Source organism: Spodoptera frugiperda, chromosome 14, assembly GCF_023101765.2.
Source record: "Spodoptera frugiperda isolate SF20-4 chromosome 14, AGI-APGP_CSIRO_Sfru_2.0, whole genome shotgun sequence".
NCBI classification, from domain to species: Eukaryota; Metazoa; Arthropoda; class Insecta; order Lepidoptera; family Noctuidae; genus Spodoptera; species Spodoptera frugiperda.
The window spans coordinates 6,997,354-7,014,746 of NC_064225.1; the positions used below are offsets into that span (position 1 = coordinate 6,997,354).

General features: G+C 35.0%; 1 protein-coding gene across 3 annotated transcripts in view; it reads left to right on the forward strand.

Moving 5' to 3' along the window:
- LOC118279182 (multiple C2 and transmembrane domain-containing protein) overlaps positions 1-17,393 on the forward strand; it is a 229,978-nt gene that overhangs the window by 102,603 nt on the left and 109,982 nt on the right. The window contains exon 1 of one of the 3 annotated variants that reach the window (XM_050698374.1): positions 14,730-15,094. The exons of the other annotated variants lie outside the window; for them this stretch is intronic. Within the exon in view, the coding sequence (XP_050554331.1) occupies positions 15,058-15,094 (37 nt within the window). The 5' untranslated portion in view covers positions 14,730-15,057. Of the gene's footprint in view, positions 1-14,729; positions 15,095-17,393 lie in introns of those variants that run through there. 3 annotated transcript variants of the gene reach the window in all.

A 17,393-nucleotide genomic window follows, 5' to 3' on the forward strand; every position in this document is an offset into this window, starting at 1 on the left:
CCTAAAACGCTGCTCATCAAACTAAACTCAACTATCAAAACATTTTCAACTTTACCACAAAATGATTAGATTGAAAATCTAATAAACAAAAAGGTGTACCTTGACGTCTGAACGTGCTTGTTCTTTAGCAAAGTTTAGGATAGGATTAGCGATAGAGATAAAATTCCTAACTACTAGTAAATAGTTTAAAACTACTTTTAATCTATTCTCAGTATAGGGGCATTAATTTAAACCTTTCAAAGTTAGGGCTAATCTCAAAACTTAGTTTGGAGCCCGAAAATTACTTTGATAACGAGCAATTAGGTTTAGCCATTAATAATGAATTTATTATTTTAAGCCTCTTAATGCCTTCAAAGGCACGAACATGGAATCAGTGTTTCAATTACGTAGTACAACTTTATTAAATGTATTAAATTCTGCCCACGATTTCATACACGCATAAAATTCCAATTTTGTTTTGTTTGCGTAGGAATTTCGGGATCCCTTCTCTTAATGCTCTTTAAGGGATCTTATTTAGGGTAAATGTTTTCCATCAAAGTATAAGTAGTTTCTGTAGTGTGATAGATATATGTAGTTGCAGACTGCCTAGCGAGTTTACCGGAGCTCCGGCTTGAAAAGCAGGCGTAGGAACGTACCGTCTTTAGTTAGTAAGACCCTCTGACCCTCCCTCTCATCTCATTCTTCTCTTCTCAGGGAGAAGTCATTGGATGATTTTCACCCCTCGAAAAAGGGGTCTTATATGGTAAATCTTTTCTGTCAAAGTATCCAAGATTAGAATTTTTTGAAGACTAACGAACAGCAATTGAGTTTTATGTATATGGATGAAGTCTACAATGACGGTAGGAGCGAGAGAGGTCATCGGTGACTCTAAGTGAAGCACTTTACGTTTCCGTACACCCTTAACTTTTACTTTTCGCAACATAAATCCCTAAACATAACATAACACTTTCTAATAACCAACAAACAATGGCACGGGGTTAAAAATAAAAGAAAACCCTCCGAAGTCAATTGTACATGCCAACGAAGTTAAATTGCTAAGGCAGAATGGTTGACAGGACCGATTTCAATTTCAAACACAACAAAACAGTGGCAATAAACAAAACACTGCTGTTTGCATTTCCAACTGTCGATGAAAAGTACATAATAGGAGAATGTAATTGGAAACTTGTTTTTGTTTATTGGGATTTTCATTTCGCATTTTGTTTGACTAAAGGTAAGCGTCCACAGGCCCGCATCATACGCATTCCGTATGACGTCGCATGTAGGCATTGCTGATGATGCGGTCCGTACGATGCGGATCAGTGAACGCAGTTGTATGAGTTTCTATACAAGACAAACTAAAATCCGTTGCGTGTGATGCGTTCGATGCGGTACTGTGGGCTTTTCCCTTAACACGCCTGAATGTTTCATATTTTCAATACTTAGCAAAATATTGATGATTTCTGTTAAAGTCAATCAAGGTTTTTTTAAAGGGAACCGCCTTCAATATTCTTTACCACCTCAATTTTTTAAGTCAGCTAATATCCCTAAAACATTCTTCTAAGTCTGAAAAATACTATGCTGAAAACCGCATTAAAATCAGTTAAGCCAAACGCGAGATAATCGGGCATAAATATACATACATACAGAGGTTATATCCTAAGGTTGACTGGTAAAGAATGCTACATGGCATTAAGTTCGCCTTATGTACCATTATTTAATTGTATTGTGTACATTAAAGATTTAATAAATACAGGTCACACTGAGAACCTCCTTTTGTAATTCCGATAATAAATAAAACCACTCTTTGGCTATATCAAAATAATCTCGTCTAGATTTTGATAAAAATTTGACAAATATACGTATAGACTAGGCCATAAATTATACAAAGAGCTTATAGCGGTATCTTTAAGAAAACAAACCAGATAAAGAAAATAAAAAAGTCAGACTCTTTCTTGACATTTTATCCAGAATTCTAAAGACGTCTGGCCAAAGTTTGGTGACGTCAGCGTGATTGGGCCCACAATAATTTGTTGGTGGCTACAATAAGTTCTGGCGTACAGCCAAGTCTACTGTTATCTGATTAATCTGTTATTTAAGTCCCCAGGCACTCGGTAAATGTTGTACAAGACAATATTGATCTACTTCGTCCTTAATTAATTTGTGAAGCAATTAGTTTTGGTAGAAGTAAAGTTTTCATGGTACTGGTGTTTAATTATAAGTAGTGTATTTCATTGCAGTTGAAGGATGTTTTTTTTGATGCGTTTGGCTGCCACCAAAAATCATCTGATGGCTTCTCTCGCCTTGGGCGAGGCGAGAGGGAGTGTCAGACTCTTACTGACTAAAAACCACCCTGTTCCTTCTCCTGCTTTTCGAGCCGGAGCCCCGGTAAACCCGCTAGGTAGTCCGCAGCTCCGGATAAGGCATCAGCCCTACTGGGCCCCATCTGTGGTGGTACCTAAGGGTGATTTTCCACCAGAGATGTGCTATGCTACGTTGCTGTGGATGCGTTTGGCTTCCACCAATCATATTCATTATCCGATATAGAATAATGTTTAGATATTATATACAAAAGTATTATAAATCACTTAAAACATATTTTCATTGCTTTAATATAAATAAAAAATTAATGAAAGCTACTAGTAATTGTTTTAGTTCATTCTACGAACAATGTCGTGACTCAGTATGTACTTATGTACGAGTAGATTATCCAACTTATCATGGTTTCTAGTTATATGTTCTTGCCGTAGAATTGTCGGTCAGTTTATACTGGTTTGTATAACTTGATGTAGGACCTTGTGTATGTGTTAATAAAGTGAGTTGAAATATAATTAGACCTTATCTAGTATACAATTTTTATGTCACTTTCAATATTGTTAAACGTAAAGCAAACTTGTACTAAGCAAATAGAATTTGACGTCTTAAAAGTGCCTTTTGACGTTTCAAAAGTGCCTAATTTAGGATTAATTGAAATAAATGCTTTGTCTTTGAAGCCCATATAGAGTACCTTAATGTTTAATGTTAATAGGAACTATGTTATGCTTCAGTACCTACTGACTAGATCCTCAAACTACCCATGTCTTCACCCTCAAGGGTCGTCTTGAGCCAAACGTTGTGGGTAATTAAATGCCAATCACTGTCAGACACGATAGTCCATTGTTTAGAACAGCCGAACCACAGCTCGTTCATATACGTCGAAGATATTCAATCAATGACTTACTGCCTTACTTAGAATCATTAAATGGTTACTTAACCCAGTCCTTAGCAATTGTTTTCGTTGCTAAAAGTTTAAGTAATTATTAAATGTCTCTGAGTACGGCAGTTATTAGCTTCTTTTGTAAGACTGTCGAAGCGTCCAGGTGGCAACCGCCTTGACGCCTAACACACCGAAATACCGCATGCATCAACTGCAGATTGACAGAATTAGAATGTACATCCAATTTTCACTATTTGTGTTATAAGTCCCATGTAATAGGCGTATTACATCATTTTAAAGTTACGATAAACAGGCTATATTGCCACAAACTGGCTGAAACTGGCAGGCAATGGAAAATTATTTTACGAAATTACCCTTAGGAAATTCTTTGTCGAATATAACTAACGTTAAATGCCTGTAGACATTATTATCTTAACTATGTATTTGGTATTCCTTTGAAGTAGTAACTACATAGTATCTATATGTATCTGTTACATGTTTTAGTGAAATAACTCCATAGATTATTTGCCTACTTAATTTTCCTTTGATAATTTATTTATAGACAAAGGATAATATGTAAAATTTAAGTACAGAGATACTACATATTCCTATTGGAATTTCTTTCTGTACACCTGTGACTAAGGCAGGAAAAGTGATTATAACTTACGACACAGTGTGTAGTATGTATCGTAGTAGGTGACTTGTCCTCTATTGTATAAAGGAAATAATAGAGGAGATAGTACTGCGCCCTGAGGAACGCCAGCCCTTAAATCCTGCCAATTAGATGAATAATTGTCACCAAGCTTGACCGACCGCTGACGCTCCTGAAGGTAGGATGAGAACCAGTTTAAAGATTCACGAGAGATCGTCAAATGGGATAGGATAATTAAAAGGATATCGCGACCGACCATACTGAAAGCATTAGAGAAATCAAACAACCAAAACTCCTTTGTAAAGTTTATCCATTACTCCAATTCAATAAACACGTATAAACAAACAAACTCTTCAGTTTCGACTACTAATTTTGTGTTTAATAATACATCTATCGATTTTAACTTCTTCGAACTGAAATATGAAATCGTTTCTTAGATATTTGTGACAACACGTTGGTACTATACCATGTATTACAATAAATATTTGATGAATTCGCCTAAACTAATTACTGTGGTTTCGTACTGTAATGAATACGTTTCGACGAGTGTTTATGTTCTTAATAGTTACTTACGAATGTAAGGTTATAGAAGTGTGGTGACAACGGATGAACGGATTAGAATATCAGGTCACCAAGCCTACTCTTCCCACAGGTGCGATAAGAGCCCTATGGAACTTTATTTTTGAGGGGAAAATCATGCAGTGACTTCTCCCGCTTTTGGTGAGGCGAAAGCGAGTGTCAGTCTCTTACTGACTAAAATCCACCCTGTTGCTTCTGCTTAGAGCCCCGGTAATGTGTTACATTGTCCGTTGCTCCTGTGTTGGTCTGGCACTTTGAGGCATGCGCGGAACGCGTACGCACAGATCTGGTTTTGGTCGGTGGTGAGCTACCCTTGCTCGTCAACACGCAGCACATGGACTCAGGGATTGGGAAGGGAGTAATTAGGCCTCCGGTAAGCTTTCTCGTACAACGAAACACGACGCATACGTTGTTTCACGTCTGTTTTCTGTGAGGCTGTGGTATCATCACTCTAGGCGAAGCATGGCTCTCCCAAACTTACAACTGAGTGATATATTTAACATCTGCACCTCTGCCTTCCCTTCCGAGGTAAAAAGGCATGATGTGTTATGAACTCAGACATTCCTGTGGGTTCCACGCTTGGAATCAGTACGGAATACTAACTAACGTATTGCGGTCTACCGATTTTGATAGAATTATGAAGTTACAAAGTGGTTTCTGTGTAGGAGAAATTGTTTATCAAAACAAGTCTCTATGGAGTTGTTTTATTTCAGTTGTTTTTAGGTTATTATTGTTACTGAGGGCAAAATATTGTTGAGGATTTTTCGTTGTTTAGATTAGATAAGAAAAGTCTTTATTGTTTACCATAAATACATAAAGGACAAACATTCAGATATTGATAGTACTATGAGCGGTCTTTTCTTTGGTTGGATAAGCAGTAAGGGCAAACATACATACATAATACATAGACTAACTATAATTGTAGTTTAGAATAATGTCTGGTGTACACATGGGACTCAAAATACAACCGGCGAAAAGTGGATGTTACATAAATATTTACATATGTATTTTTATTCTTTTTTTTTTAAGGGGGAAATCATCCAATGACTTCTCCCGCCCTAGGTAGAAAATTATAAAAGTGTCAGACTTTTACTGATTAAAATCCACCCCGTTCCTACTCCTGCTTTGAGCCGGAGCCCCGGTAACGCCTTAGGTAGTCCATAACCCCGGATCGAATATCCGCAACTTCGGATCGGACCTCTACTTACCTCATCAAGGAATAAAAGGTGTGACGTTATATACATAACTACCTACTTTACATAATTAGGTATTGTGTTCGTCAATATTAGATTTATTGATTTATAAGTTTTCAGAATGAATATGACCCTGAAATATCCCCTTCGTGCACCTAATTATAGCGTTCTATTCCCATAAATTTTCTTCACGCCTGCTTTATCACGAATGCGTAGGTATATATAACACTAATGTATTTATTCTTTGTGTCAAACGCAAAACTTCATCTAAATATTTACTATCTATTAGTAATTGTCTATATTTTTACAAAGAAAACGTTTACACGACGTTAACTTAATTTTATGTTCTACCAATTCAACCTCTGCATTGGACGCCAAGTAGCTCCATCTAGTGTCAATATTTTAAAGCAATAACTCAAACCTGCCATTACGATCAGCGCCATCTAGTTTTCAGTTCCGGTACTAAATTCTAAGCTAGCACGGGAAATGGTAGCGGTTTTCCTTGTTCAGCCTAGTTGTTTCACGATGTGCTGAAACGAGGGCACTATTAGTCTGAAGAGTTACAGAACAAGTATTTCTTGTTGGTGATGGGGAGCGCCAACTAAACAATCTTATTGAACTGTTACGTAACTTAAAGGCTTTCCTAAGGTTGGATAGTTGTAGTGGAATAAATGATTAAAGGAAGGGTGCATAAAGTTTTAAAATAATAGATCAATTGTTTCTCACTAGATCAAAGTTTTAGATGAAAATAACATTTTTCTATATAATAATATGCAACTTTTGGAATATTATTTTTCAATCTTTTAAAAAAAATATTTGTATACGAACATGAACATTTATGCTTATCTAGACACTTCTTATCTTCTTTTTGAGATGAACAGAAACTACAGAGATTACAGTTTCTTTGTATATTTATTAAACCTCTTAATTTTCAAAAATATAACAGATGATAAACGTTCCGCCACTTTGGATGCTACGCACCCTTATATTTTCTTACATAAATGAATAATTCATCACTTTCTTCAACATAGACCTTATGTAATAAGGTAACCTAACCAAATAAGGCCTACCTTATTTTTATTACCGCCTAGCTCGTAGGTTTAAAATGACAAAGGGCTGATAATTTCAAAATCTTATATTTATTTATTAAACTTTGTAATAATGGAATCAAAATGGCTTTAGAAACAAAAATTACAATTTTGTAAACACAAATAACTAAAGTGTCACTTTGGCCTTATTGGGAACTATGTCTTAATAAGGCCTCAATAAAAACTAGTAAGTATTCAACTTCTTAATTATAACACAACTTTGTCAATGCTTATAAAAAATGTAATGAGATCTTATTAATTAATTTTGGTCATTATACATCAGGCTAAACGAGTTTCTCATCATTCATTACCAAAGTAACATCTTTGAAGTCAACCCCATCATCAGTCAAACGAATGAGAATAACTTCTTGTTTTGTAGCCAATTTAGCGACCGAATTAGCTTTCGTGTAGTCGAACTACTCTTTAGATGGTGCGTACTTCTTTGGAAGTTATATCTGGCTGCAGCAGCCTACCGGGTAAAACAGGGTGCATAAAATTCGAAGGGTGAATAGATACTATGAAGAATTTCCCGATATCCATTCACCCCTTTTCTGTATCTATTCATTTACCCCTTTCTACCATTTTAACAGCGTTTTCAATCTTTTGCAAAATCCATTGGCTTTCTTTTTGACAGAAGCTGGTGATCCGTTTTCTATGAAATTACTGAAAAACATCTATGCCGTAATAAGGCCTACACGTTTTTTTTGTAGGCTTTATTAGGACATGGCACATAGGTAAAAAAAGCAACGATTATATGAAATACACCGATATTATAGCTATTTCACTAATGTGAGGGATGGCTAAATGTATAATTGTCATACGACAAAACACGGCACGTCGTATACTGATAAATATAAAAATACTAACAGTTTACGCTACTCGAATTTTATAAAAACTAAAGTGCGCTCCACGTCGTGATTGTTTTCGTCTGTAGGTTCCATCATAATCGCGGCACGGGTTGCTTGCTGTGCTCAAATTAGTTAAGTAATGTGCATGCACACTTCTACAAACTTTGGCGACCATTTGACATCGGGTAGAGGGAAATTTTCAAAATAGGCTTTATCGGGGCATAGGCCTTATTTGGTTAGGGTACTATACATGAATACTTAACTAAATGGTAAAATAAATCAAACTAAATTAAAATACGCCTACATTTATTATGGAGATCTCTTACTTATTAACAATTCAATGTTATGTTGAACAGTGAAATAACAGAAGAAATCGTTGAACCACACAGAATAGAACCTTCCGTGAACAATGAATATTTATGTAGGAATCTTCTTCAACTAAAATCTTACTTACCTACATGGAATTCATAATTTCAGTACCAAAAGTAGTGACTTTAGCTAACTTTAAGAAGTGGCGTAGATACTGTGATATCTAATGAGGATTTTGCCTTTTAAACCAATTGGAATTTCTGAATTACGTATTATGCCCGAGGTATTGCTATACGGTTATCTACCATTATAAGATAATCACATCAATATCAACAGCCCACAGCTGACCCGAGGCCTCTTCTCATAATTGAAGAATGTTTGAGCATTAATCACCACGCTTGCTCAATGAAGATAAACTAGCCTATAAGCAGATTTCCTCACGATGTTATTCCTTCATCGTTTATCAATGATATCTAAATAATTTTAAAAAGCACATACAAATAACTCGGAAAAATAATTTTAGAAAGCACATACATCTATACATATAATAAAATCGTAGAAAAGTGCTGTCTGTACATTGAAAATAAAAATAAAAAAAATAGCAGGGGTTATTGTTATGTCGATGTCGAACCCAAAAATGTAATTAACTTTTTTGTCTGTTTGTCTGTTTGTCTGTTTGTCTGTTTGTCTGTTTGTCTGTTTGTCTGTTCGTCTGTGCGCGCTAACCCGGCTGATCCGAGTTGGATGCGGTTTTCACGAATATATTGTGGGATGCTTAAATTTACATTTAGTGTTTGTTTCATGTCAATCGGTTCATAAATAAGTTATGTCAAATTAAAGAATCACGTCGAACATTCTATGCTTATACCATTATCTCCGCAAATTTGACGGATTTGGTTGAAATTTGGTACAGATATAGTTTAGAACCTTAGAAAGGACATAGATATATTTTTATTTCAAAAATCAAAAAATAAAAATAAGAAATCTATTTATAAATAATTCTATGTCGATCATTACACGACTTCGGTTCATGTTATTGTTTTAATTTATCGAAAAAAAGTAAATAAATAGTAAAAAGGTATGAAAAAAATAATATCAATATAATAAAACATTTAGTACAAAGAAAATGCTCTAACGGAGTATAGATAATTCTATGTCGATCGTTACACGACTTCGGTTCATGTTATTGTTTTAATTCATCGAAAAAAAGTAAATAAATAGTAAAAAGGTATGAAAAAAATAATATCATAGATGATAGATGGCGTTGGGATCGAAATAGATCGCGCTATGGTTTCGTTACATTCATTTGGTTGGGTATCGGCCGAGCGCTTCGGTACTATCGTAGAAAAAGTGTATTATCAGTCGTATGATTATTTGTCTGTAGTGGTCCTGCTGTTTCGTATATTCTAAATTGGTTTCGTTGTATTTGTCAATTAATAAGTTTATTTGTTGGGTTTTCCTGGTTTTTTGGTTAAACTATTTAACGTAGGTTTAGTTTGATATCGATTATTAGTAGTTACTGTAGTTAGTTTTTTTAATAAAATTGTAAGTCTAATTTTTTTTTTAATTAGATTAGATTTAAGTCGTTTCTTTTAAATTATTTAGTTTAAGCTTGGTTATTATAGCATAGAGGATAGGTTGTAATATAGTTTCTTTTTTAATTGTTATAAATTCGTAATTCGTAGCTTTCTTTAGTTTTAAGTTAGTTTAAGTCCGTTTTTAAACTATTTTTTCAATGCCCTAAGTGAGTATACATCTATTAAATTCAAACGCAGAGCTCATTATGTTGATTTTTGAAGAGTTCCCTGGAATATCTTCCACATCTCATTTTTGAAGAGATCCCGCGAGATCGGGAACTATGTGGTTAAAACCAAAAATTTGCCGGATGTCACTATTCCACGCGAACGAAGTCGCGGGCAAAAGCTAGTGATATATAACTTGCTAAAATTCATATTGGTACTTTCCATTGGCAGGTTTCAAAACCGCACCCTCGTGCATGCTAAAACAATCACAGTTATCAACACCAAACTTATTCACTAACGTCCAAACTACCCTCGCTGCTCGGCTCCTAACTTATTCCACTCTCCTCGTACAGTTTCATCCGTTTACGTAAGAGTTACTCAACTATTCGCCCTAAATAAACTTTATTGGTGTCATAAAACTTGTTTATGACGTCAGCAGTCATTATTAAGATTGTAATTAAAGACGTATGACGTCATTGGTTAAACCTTAAGGTTTAATTGCTTGCTTAAGCAAGGAAAGGTTATAAAAAAGTAAAAAAAAGTACATTAACATGGTTACTTAGGTCAGTGGTGGTACATTACCGGAGCTGCAACCGAAAAGCAGGAATAAGAAAGGGTGGGTTTTAATTTTATTGTAACTTTCGTGAGACATACTAAATTAATGATTATGTTATTTATCGGCTCACTGACGTAAAATACGTAATTATTTGACGAGAAACTCGACTTGTTTCAAGCCATGCTAGCAGGCTCATATTCATGAAATTCCAAATTCCGGAACACGACGCGGCGTTGTAAATGCTACTCAGGGTGGGTTTTAGTCATAAATTCTGACACTCACTCTCGCCTCTCTCAAGGCAAGAAGATATTAGAGATTTCCTCTTAAAAAAAAAACTATTTCTTCCAACAACATTGAATAAATGTTATGTTCCACCAAAAACAACCACGCCCACGTTTACACAGCATTCATGGACTCCTTTAATTCCATCATTTAACAAGAGATTCTGAATTACATCATTTCACGGCCGACTGGTAACAGACGAGTCTCGGCAATTGACCTTTTCAGTTGAAACTAATAGACATCAAGCATGAATAAATTTGCAGCTATCTGAGATTCTGTCTGGAATTGTTACTATGAATAGTCATTTCGTCATTATACGCTTTGTGTGTTTTACAAATGTAGCCTTCAATTTCAATAAGCGCTCTAAAGTATTCTATTGAATTATTTTGTGAAGGAATACCATTGAAACAGTATCTTCTCTTTTTGTTCTTTATTTCTGCTGTTTTTATTAAACATGCCTAAACTATTTTTTCCTATTTCGTAGTGCGTTTACAACACATAGAAGACCACATACACATAACACACAGATCCGAAACAACAATTAATGGATCACACAAAGAGTTACTCCGTGCGGGAACCGAACCAGCTACAAGTTGCGCGGCAGCCATGCAGTCGTGAACAGTACTCAATGTGTTATCATCTCGCTCCTTACCTCGAGATTATACCTAATCTAAATTCAACCATTTGTATCCAAATATTAGTCTCTCTAGCGACAAACCGATCAGATTCTCGGTGACATTAACGATGACACAAGTGTAACGACATAGATTTTGCATTTAAATACATTGAGAGGCCTTGGATTAGATTGCTATCACGCGATCAATATGCATTCACATTTACATTTCAGTCTGTTTAAATTACGATAAACTAGATCGAGTTACAAGTGACATTGTCATGTATTACCTACATATGTGAGATTGGTACTCAAAGTTGCGTTTGGTATTGTGTGACTATATAAAGGGTTCTAAAAGTATCTGCCACGGCTTTAATGGAAGGTAGTGTTGTGTTTGAAGATTACAATAGTGAAGAAATTTCGTACCCCGGACCAGTAACTAGTGGCAGATACTTTTAGAACAAATAATATATAAGATATTATTTTAAAATATTCATACTATTGAATTTTCGACCCTCTAAAAATAGAGGTGGACTATCTAAAGAAGAAAGTAGGTACTATTGGGAAAAATATTTTCTTCGGAAGTCAAATTTTGACGATGCATTCTTAAAATATTCGCACGACCAAAGTCATTCCTTATACATATTTCATCTTCACACCAAACCTTGACTCCCTTTTTTATTTCTTAATATTTCTTGCAAACAAAACTTTACTGCGTTATAATAAAACACAAAGTGCAATAAAACAAAGTTCTTGCTACGGGTGTGTTTTACTGCTTCTGAGGTGATGAATATCAGAAACGGTCTCTTCTTTTGGTCTTTCATTTTTGATTATTTGTTTAATGGCTCGTAAAGTTTACAAACTTCTTTACTTATTTTGCTTCAACTCCAATAAATAAAAAGTAAATTTTCTTCTTTGAGGGTCTTTTTTGAGGGGGGAAATCATCCAATGTCTTCTCTCGCCTTGGGTGAACGAGAAGGAATGTCAGACTCTTACTTACTAAAAACAACCCTGTTCCTACTCCTGCTTTTCGACCCGGAGCCCTGGTAAACCCACTAGGTAGTCCGCAGCTCCGGAATTTATTGGGGTTTGAAGTCATCAAATAGTTAAGTTTGTAATCATTATACACGAAAATAAAGCAAACGGCCTTTGTTCGTTCGACAGTTGACGTATTCTGGCTGATGATGAAATAGACTTAACACAAAAACCTATTTTTTTATTTTAAACGGTTTTAATGTTCTTTGGTCGTCAAGTTAAGGGTACGAAATATCAGAACGATCTGTCATCAGGAAATGGATTAATAGCTAATTACTAAATACTAGTGGTCGCCTAGTGGTCGAAATTCAACCATATACGATCTAGACACACGGCAGTGTGTCCGCCAAGTTCGAGCAAAAAAACCGACACACCGGCCGTGGGTTATATTACACGAACCATTTCGGGCCAAGTTCGACCCACCTATAACTCAAAATCTATTTTATCTACGCATATGAAATTTCTAGTATCTGTCGAGATCTACTTACTTATCTAAAATACAAAATTTCATTAATGTACCTATTGTAGGTCTTGAGATATTGACGTCAGAAAATCGCAATTTTTACTATACACTCACTGACTGACTGACTCACTCACTCACTCACTCACTCATCAAAAACCTAGACCACTTCCAATGGTCGTATTGACTTGAAATTTGGCATGGAGGTAGGTCTTTAGGTCAATAAAGGAAAAAATCTGAAAATGGCCAAGTGTGAGTCGGTTTTAAAAATAATGAAGGTGTAAATTCATACCCCTAAGGAACTAAAACAAAAAAATTATCTATATCTTCCAATGGTCGTACCGACCTAAAATACGTTACGAAGGTTTGTATTTAGTCAAAGTAAAGTAAAATAAGAAAAAAATAAAATAAACTTTACAAAAATAAATGAAATCCCACCCAAAACATAAATGTGAAAGGCTGCCAAGTACTCTCGTTCCTGTTGGTCGCTGGCCCGTCGGGTAATATTGGAATGCTTCGCCTATAAAAGAAGTGAGATCTAAATAAGTACCAAGTTCCATACACAGACCTCAGTTAAAAATGATATAACTTGGCAAGTTTTAATAGAAAATTATATACTTGACTTATTGCGTTACAGTAGGTTTATAACAAAGTGTATGAAAACTTGCCAACTTGTTATATCATTTTTAACTGAGGTCTGTGTATGGAACTTGGTACTTATTTAGATCTCACTTCTTTTATAGGCGAAGCATTCCAATATTACCGAACTTGGCAGCCTTTCACATTTATGTTTTGGGTGGGATTTAATTTACAATACCACTTAACATACGTTCAAGGATAATTTTTATTTAACTCAAACTCAAACAAACTCTTTTATAAAACTCTTTTCATATGAGACGTGAGAATACCATCGCAATGTCTATCGATTTTGACGTTTTGTCAAATACGATCAGATACTATGCATGTGTGTGTAATGTTTTATTTATTGATTTAATGTACTTTATAAGCATTATTTTTGAAAAATATTAGCGTCCTGCACTTCTCCTACACATAAACTATAAGTGTACCAAATTGTATGCTCCTACGTCCGCGCAATTTTCGTAAAAAGCGGTCCAAAGTTTTTGTATCACGTATTAATATATAGATGACCCAAACAAACAAATAGATTTAGCTAAATAATAAAATCGTTAAATAATAAAAAAGTAAAAAAATCGCATGGATGGATTTTAACATTTGTTTTCAGAAGCACAACGTTGACTTTTCTGTATCGCGCTGTATTGTTTGCACAATTTATTATACATCGTCACAACTTACAGGCGAAAGTTGATTCTATGAAATCTTGGAAGAATGCCAAAGGAATGGAAGCAATGTACCGGTAGTTTTCACATTTTCAGTTTAAATTTCGTACGAGATTTCAGGAAACGTTTGCAGCACAAGGAAACTGGATATGAGTGGAAACTTTCTCAAGACGATTACATACTAAAAATACTGAAGCTAAGGTTTAGGTTAAAATTTTACTTTCCATTACTTTAACTGGTCGTGGGGAGCCAATAGATACAGGTGACGACTTGTCGTTCTACGTGAAGGACTAAAGGGAAGACCTATGTTCAATAATGATGATGATGACTTCAACTGGTCTGATGGTTTTAACGTAAAAAGTCTTGCAAGACCTAAAAGTTAAGAGTTACTATTTCGATGTTTTTAGGCTAATTGCGAAGCCTGGACATAACTGAAAAGTTGGACTAAAATGAAGCAGCAGCGATCGCTTCCCTTAGTCGGCTCGAATAAACCAACCAATCAGAGCGCTAAATGCGCTCTCGTTTCGAATACTTTAATCATAAAACAAACGTGACTAAGATGATATTAATTAATTTGAATAAAAAATAATTTTAAATCAATTACAAAACCAATACGAACTGTATACTAATACTTATGTATACTCGCTGTGCTACTGCGTGTTAGTACTTCAGGAGGCGAAATGGATCTCATTATCTAATACAACATTTCAAACATAAACCGTGAAGTTGTACTTCTTACCAAACTAATTAAGTGAAACATTCAATTAGCCAAAACTAAGACAATTAAAAAGCCACAATATAACTGAGAAACACAATGACACTAACATAATATACTAGGTACGCACAATCTATATACGCCGGTAGAGATTACATTAAACGTGGGCGTACAAAACAGCTTCAATTAACTACACTCAATGTGCTCATCGCACTGACACGTCTAGTAAAGCCATTTTGGTATATCTGTGTTTCACCAAATTGGGAAAATTATTACTAATTTTTCATACTATTGACTCTTTTTGCTATCTAGTTCATTATAGGAATCTAATCCTTATGTGTTTTAGTTTTTGTCCTACATAGTTCATGGATTCTTGTATTTATTTACCCGCCATAGTAATGGTCAGTTAGATAACTTTTGTGTGATACCTATTAAAAGTGCGGTTATACATGTTGAAAAAACATTGATAGTGGTTTTTGTTGTATGAGTGGTAGTTTGGCACTGAAGTGAAAATGATGAAGTTAGTGTACGCTTTGGAAAAAGTTTCAGGTATGTTGTTTCTTTGATTTTTTTTATGATCGAATATAGAACAATCTGGTATGATGGTCATAAGTATACCTACATGTGACTGTTAGGCTAAAAATCCCCGGATTGCCTAGCGGGTTACCGGAAGACTCCAGTTCACAAAGCAGGAGTCGGAACGGGGTGGTTATTAGACAGTAAGAGTGTGACACTCCCTCTTGCCTCAACCAATGCGAAACGAGGCATTGGATGATTTTTCTCCTCAAAAAAGGCTAAAGAATTATGAATTTGATTTTTGATTCGATCTCAGTCCTTGTTATTAAGATTTTAATAAGTGCACCATAAACATAACAATATTATGATGACGAATTTAGGATCTCTTTATAATATTGTTGTAAAATAGTTTTAAGCTATAATATAGAATCTATTTTACCATAGATAAATACTCCAGATAGTGGAAGTAACTGTCAGTGTCTGCATAAATTACCTTCAGAATAACTTTCTCAAGTAAATCGGAATTGGAAATGTCACGGTAGCTAACATCTCATGACTATCGTACGTATGCAAATTATCTACTCGTTTATATACTCCTAAAGCTATTTACTAGTCTAGTACATATATAGGTTGGTATGTATTTGATTGATTGATTATCTTCTACAATTTTTTTTTTAAGGGAAGTGATCCTCTTTGTGTAGGACTTCTCCGGCTTTGGAAGAGGCGAGAGGGAGTGTCAGACTCTTACTGGCTAAAAACTACCCCGTTCCTTCTCCTGCTTTGAGCCGGAGCCCCTGTAATCAATTACGTTGTCTACAGCTCCAGATCAGGCAACAACAGGCCTTAGGCATAAACATTATCGTCCGTGATAATTTACTTCCTGTACTATAAGGTTCCATTATATAAAAGATTTTTCTGGCAAGCGACTTTTACAACCTCCGCAGGAAGACTACAGGTGGAGTCAATCGTATTTTACTCAGCCCTTACCATTCGGCTTACCAAGTTTTAAATCATCAAATTTTGCGCTAGAGTTCCCACTTGCGGTAACTGGCATTTCAAACAAACATGGATGTTATAATGCCACATTTTATTTACTTGGGAGCTTTCCGGAGAAATGGTTTCCGTTAAATTGGGCGTAAAATTCCAACCCTGAAGTTTGTTTCAAAATTGTTTAAACTGACTTATAATTGAAAAAGGTTTTGAGTTAAATTTCACCATACCAATTTGTTCCTGGTCTCATTTATATCTACTAATAAAAACAATTTATTGCTCTACCCAAGACCTCATAGGTGTCATGCACCTGTCGAGTGAGAGGTCTCGAATCCGATTACGAAATTTTTCGATTAAAGCCCAACTGAAAAATTTCGAAAAGTGAGTTCAAAATGTCCTCAGCCTATCCCTTTATGAAATTAAAAGGCGTAGCACTATACATAATTACACTCCCAATCCATTATTAACAAAACCAGATTACGATGTAAGCGCAAATCCCGGTAACATTTAAATCAAGTTACCCGAAAACAGGGGCCTAATTATATTAGCCTAGCCTAAGTGACAGCTGTATAGACAGAACACGTAGGTAACAGAATTAATCTAGTCTACTTAGGCATTCCATTGCTTACTCCAATACTGAATAGAGAAAGATTTATCTTTACTTGTTTACGTTGGTCCGTGTAATAAAAAGCATTGAGCCGTGAATCCTGTAACGTGATTTGTAGTTCTGGGTCTAACTAAGAGATGTCGCTACGTTACTATTAATGTTGTTGTTTAGTGATATCACTTTATTTTGCTGTTTTTGTTACTGCTAGTGATTTAGTTTTCCAGCGTCAATTTAAAGGTTTGGTTTTTGAAAAATTGACAGTAAGAAATATTTTATTTATACTTTATATTTTACTAGCTGACCAGGCAAACGTTGATTTGCCTTATAAAAATTATTTCTATAAAATAGATAGTAGCCGATTCTCAGACGTACTGAATACGCAGATACAATTTGGTAAAAATCGGTAAAGCCGTTTCGGAGGAGTACGGTAACTAATTACTTGGAAATTTTATTATATTAGATTTATACTGCAATGAAAAAGAAAATATTTGAAAATATAATATTATGAAAAATTCTAAACTTGTTTACAATAAACAATTTAAACGCTCCTTCCATCTTTAAAATATTCAAAATTGTGCGAGCGTTACAGGACAAAAATATTCAAATTTCCGTCCTGATAGTTTAGCACCTATTCAAAACATACTTTTTTGGATAAACGAATGCAAATTGCATACTTTGTGAGTCAACTTTCCTAAAACGCCGTTTGAATTTTTACTCTCGAAGATTTTCAGTCGA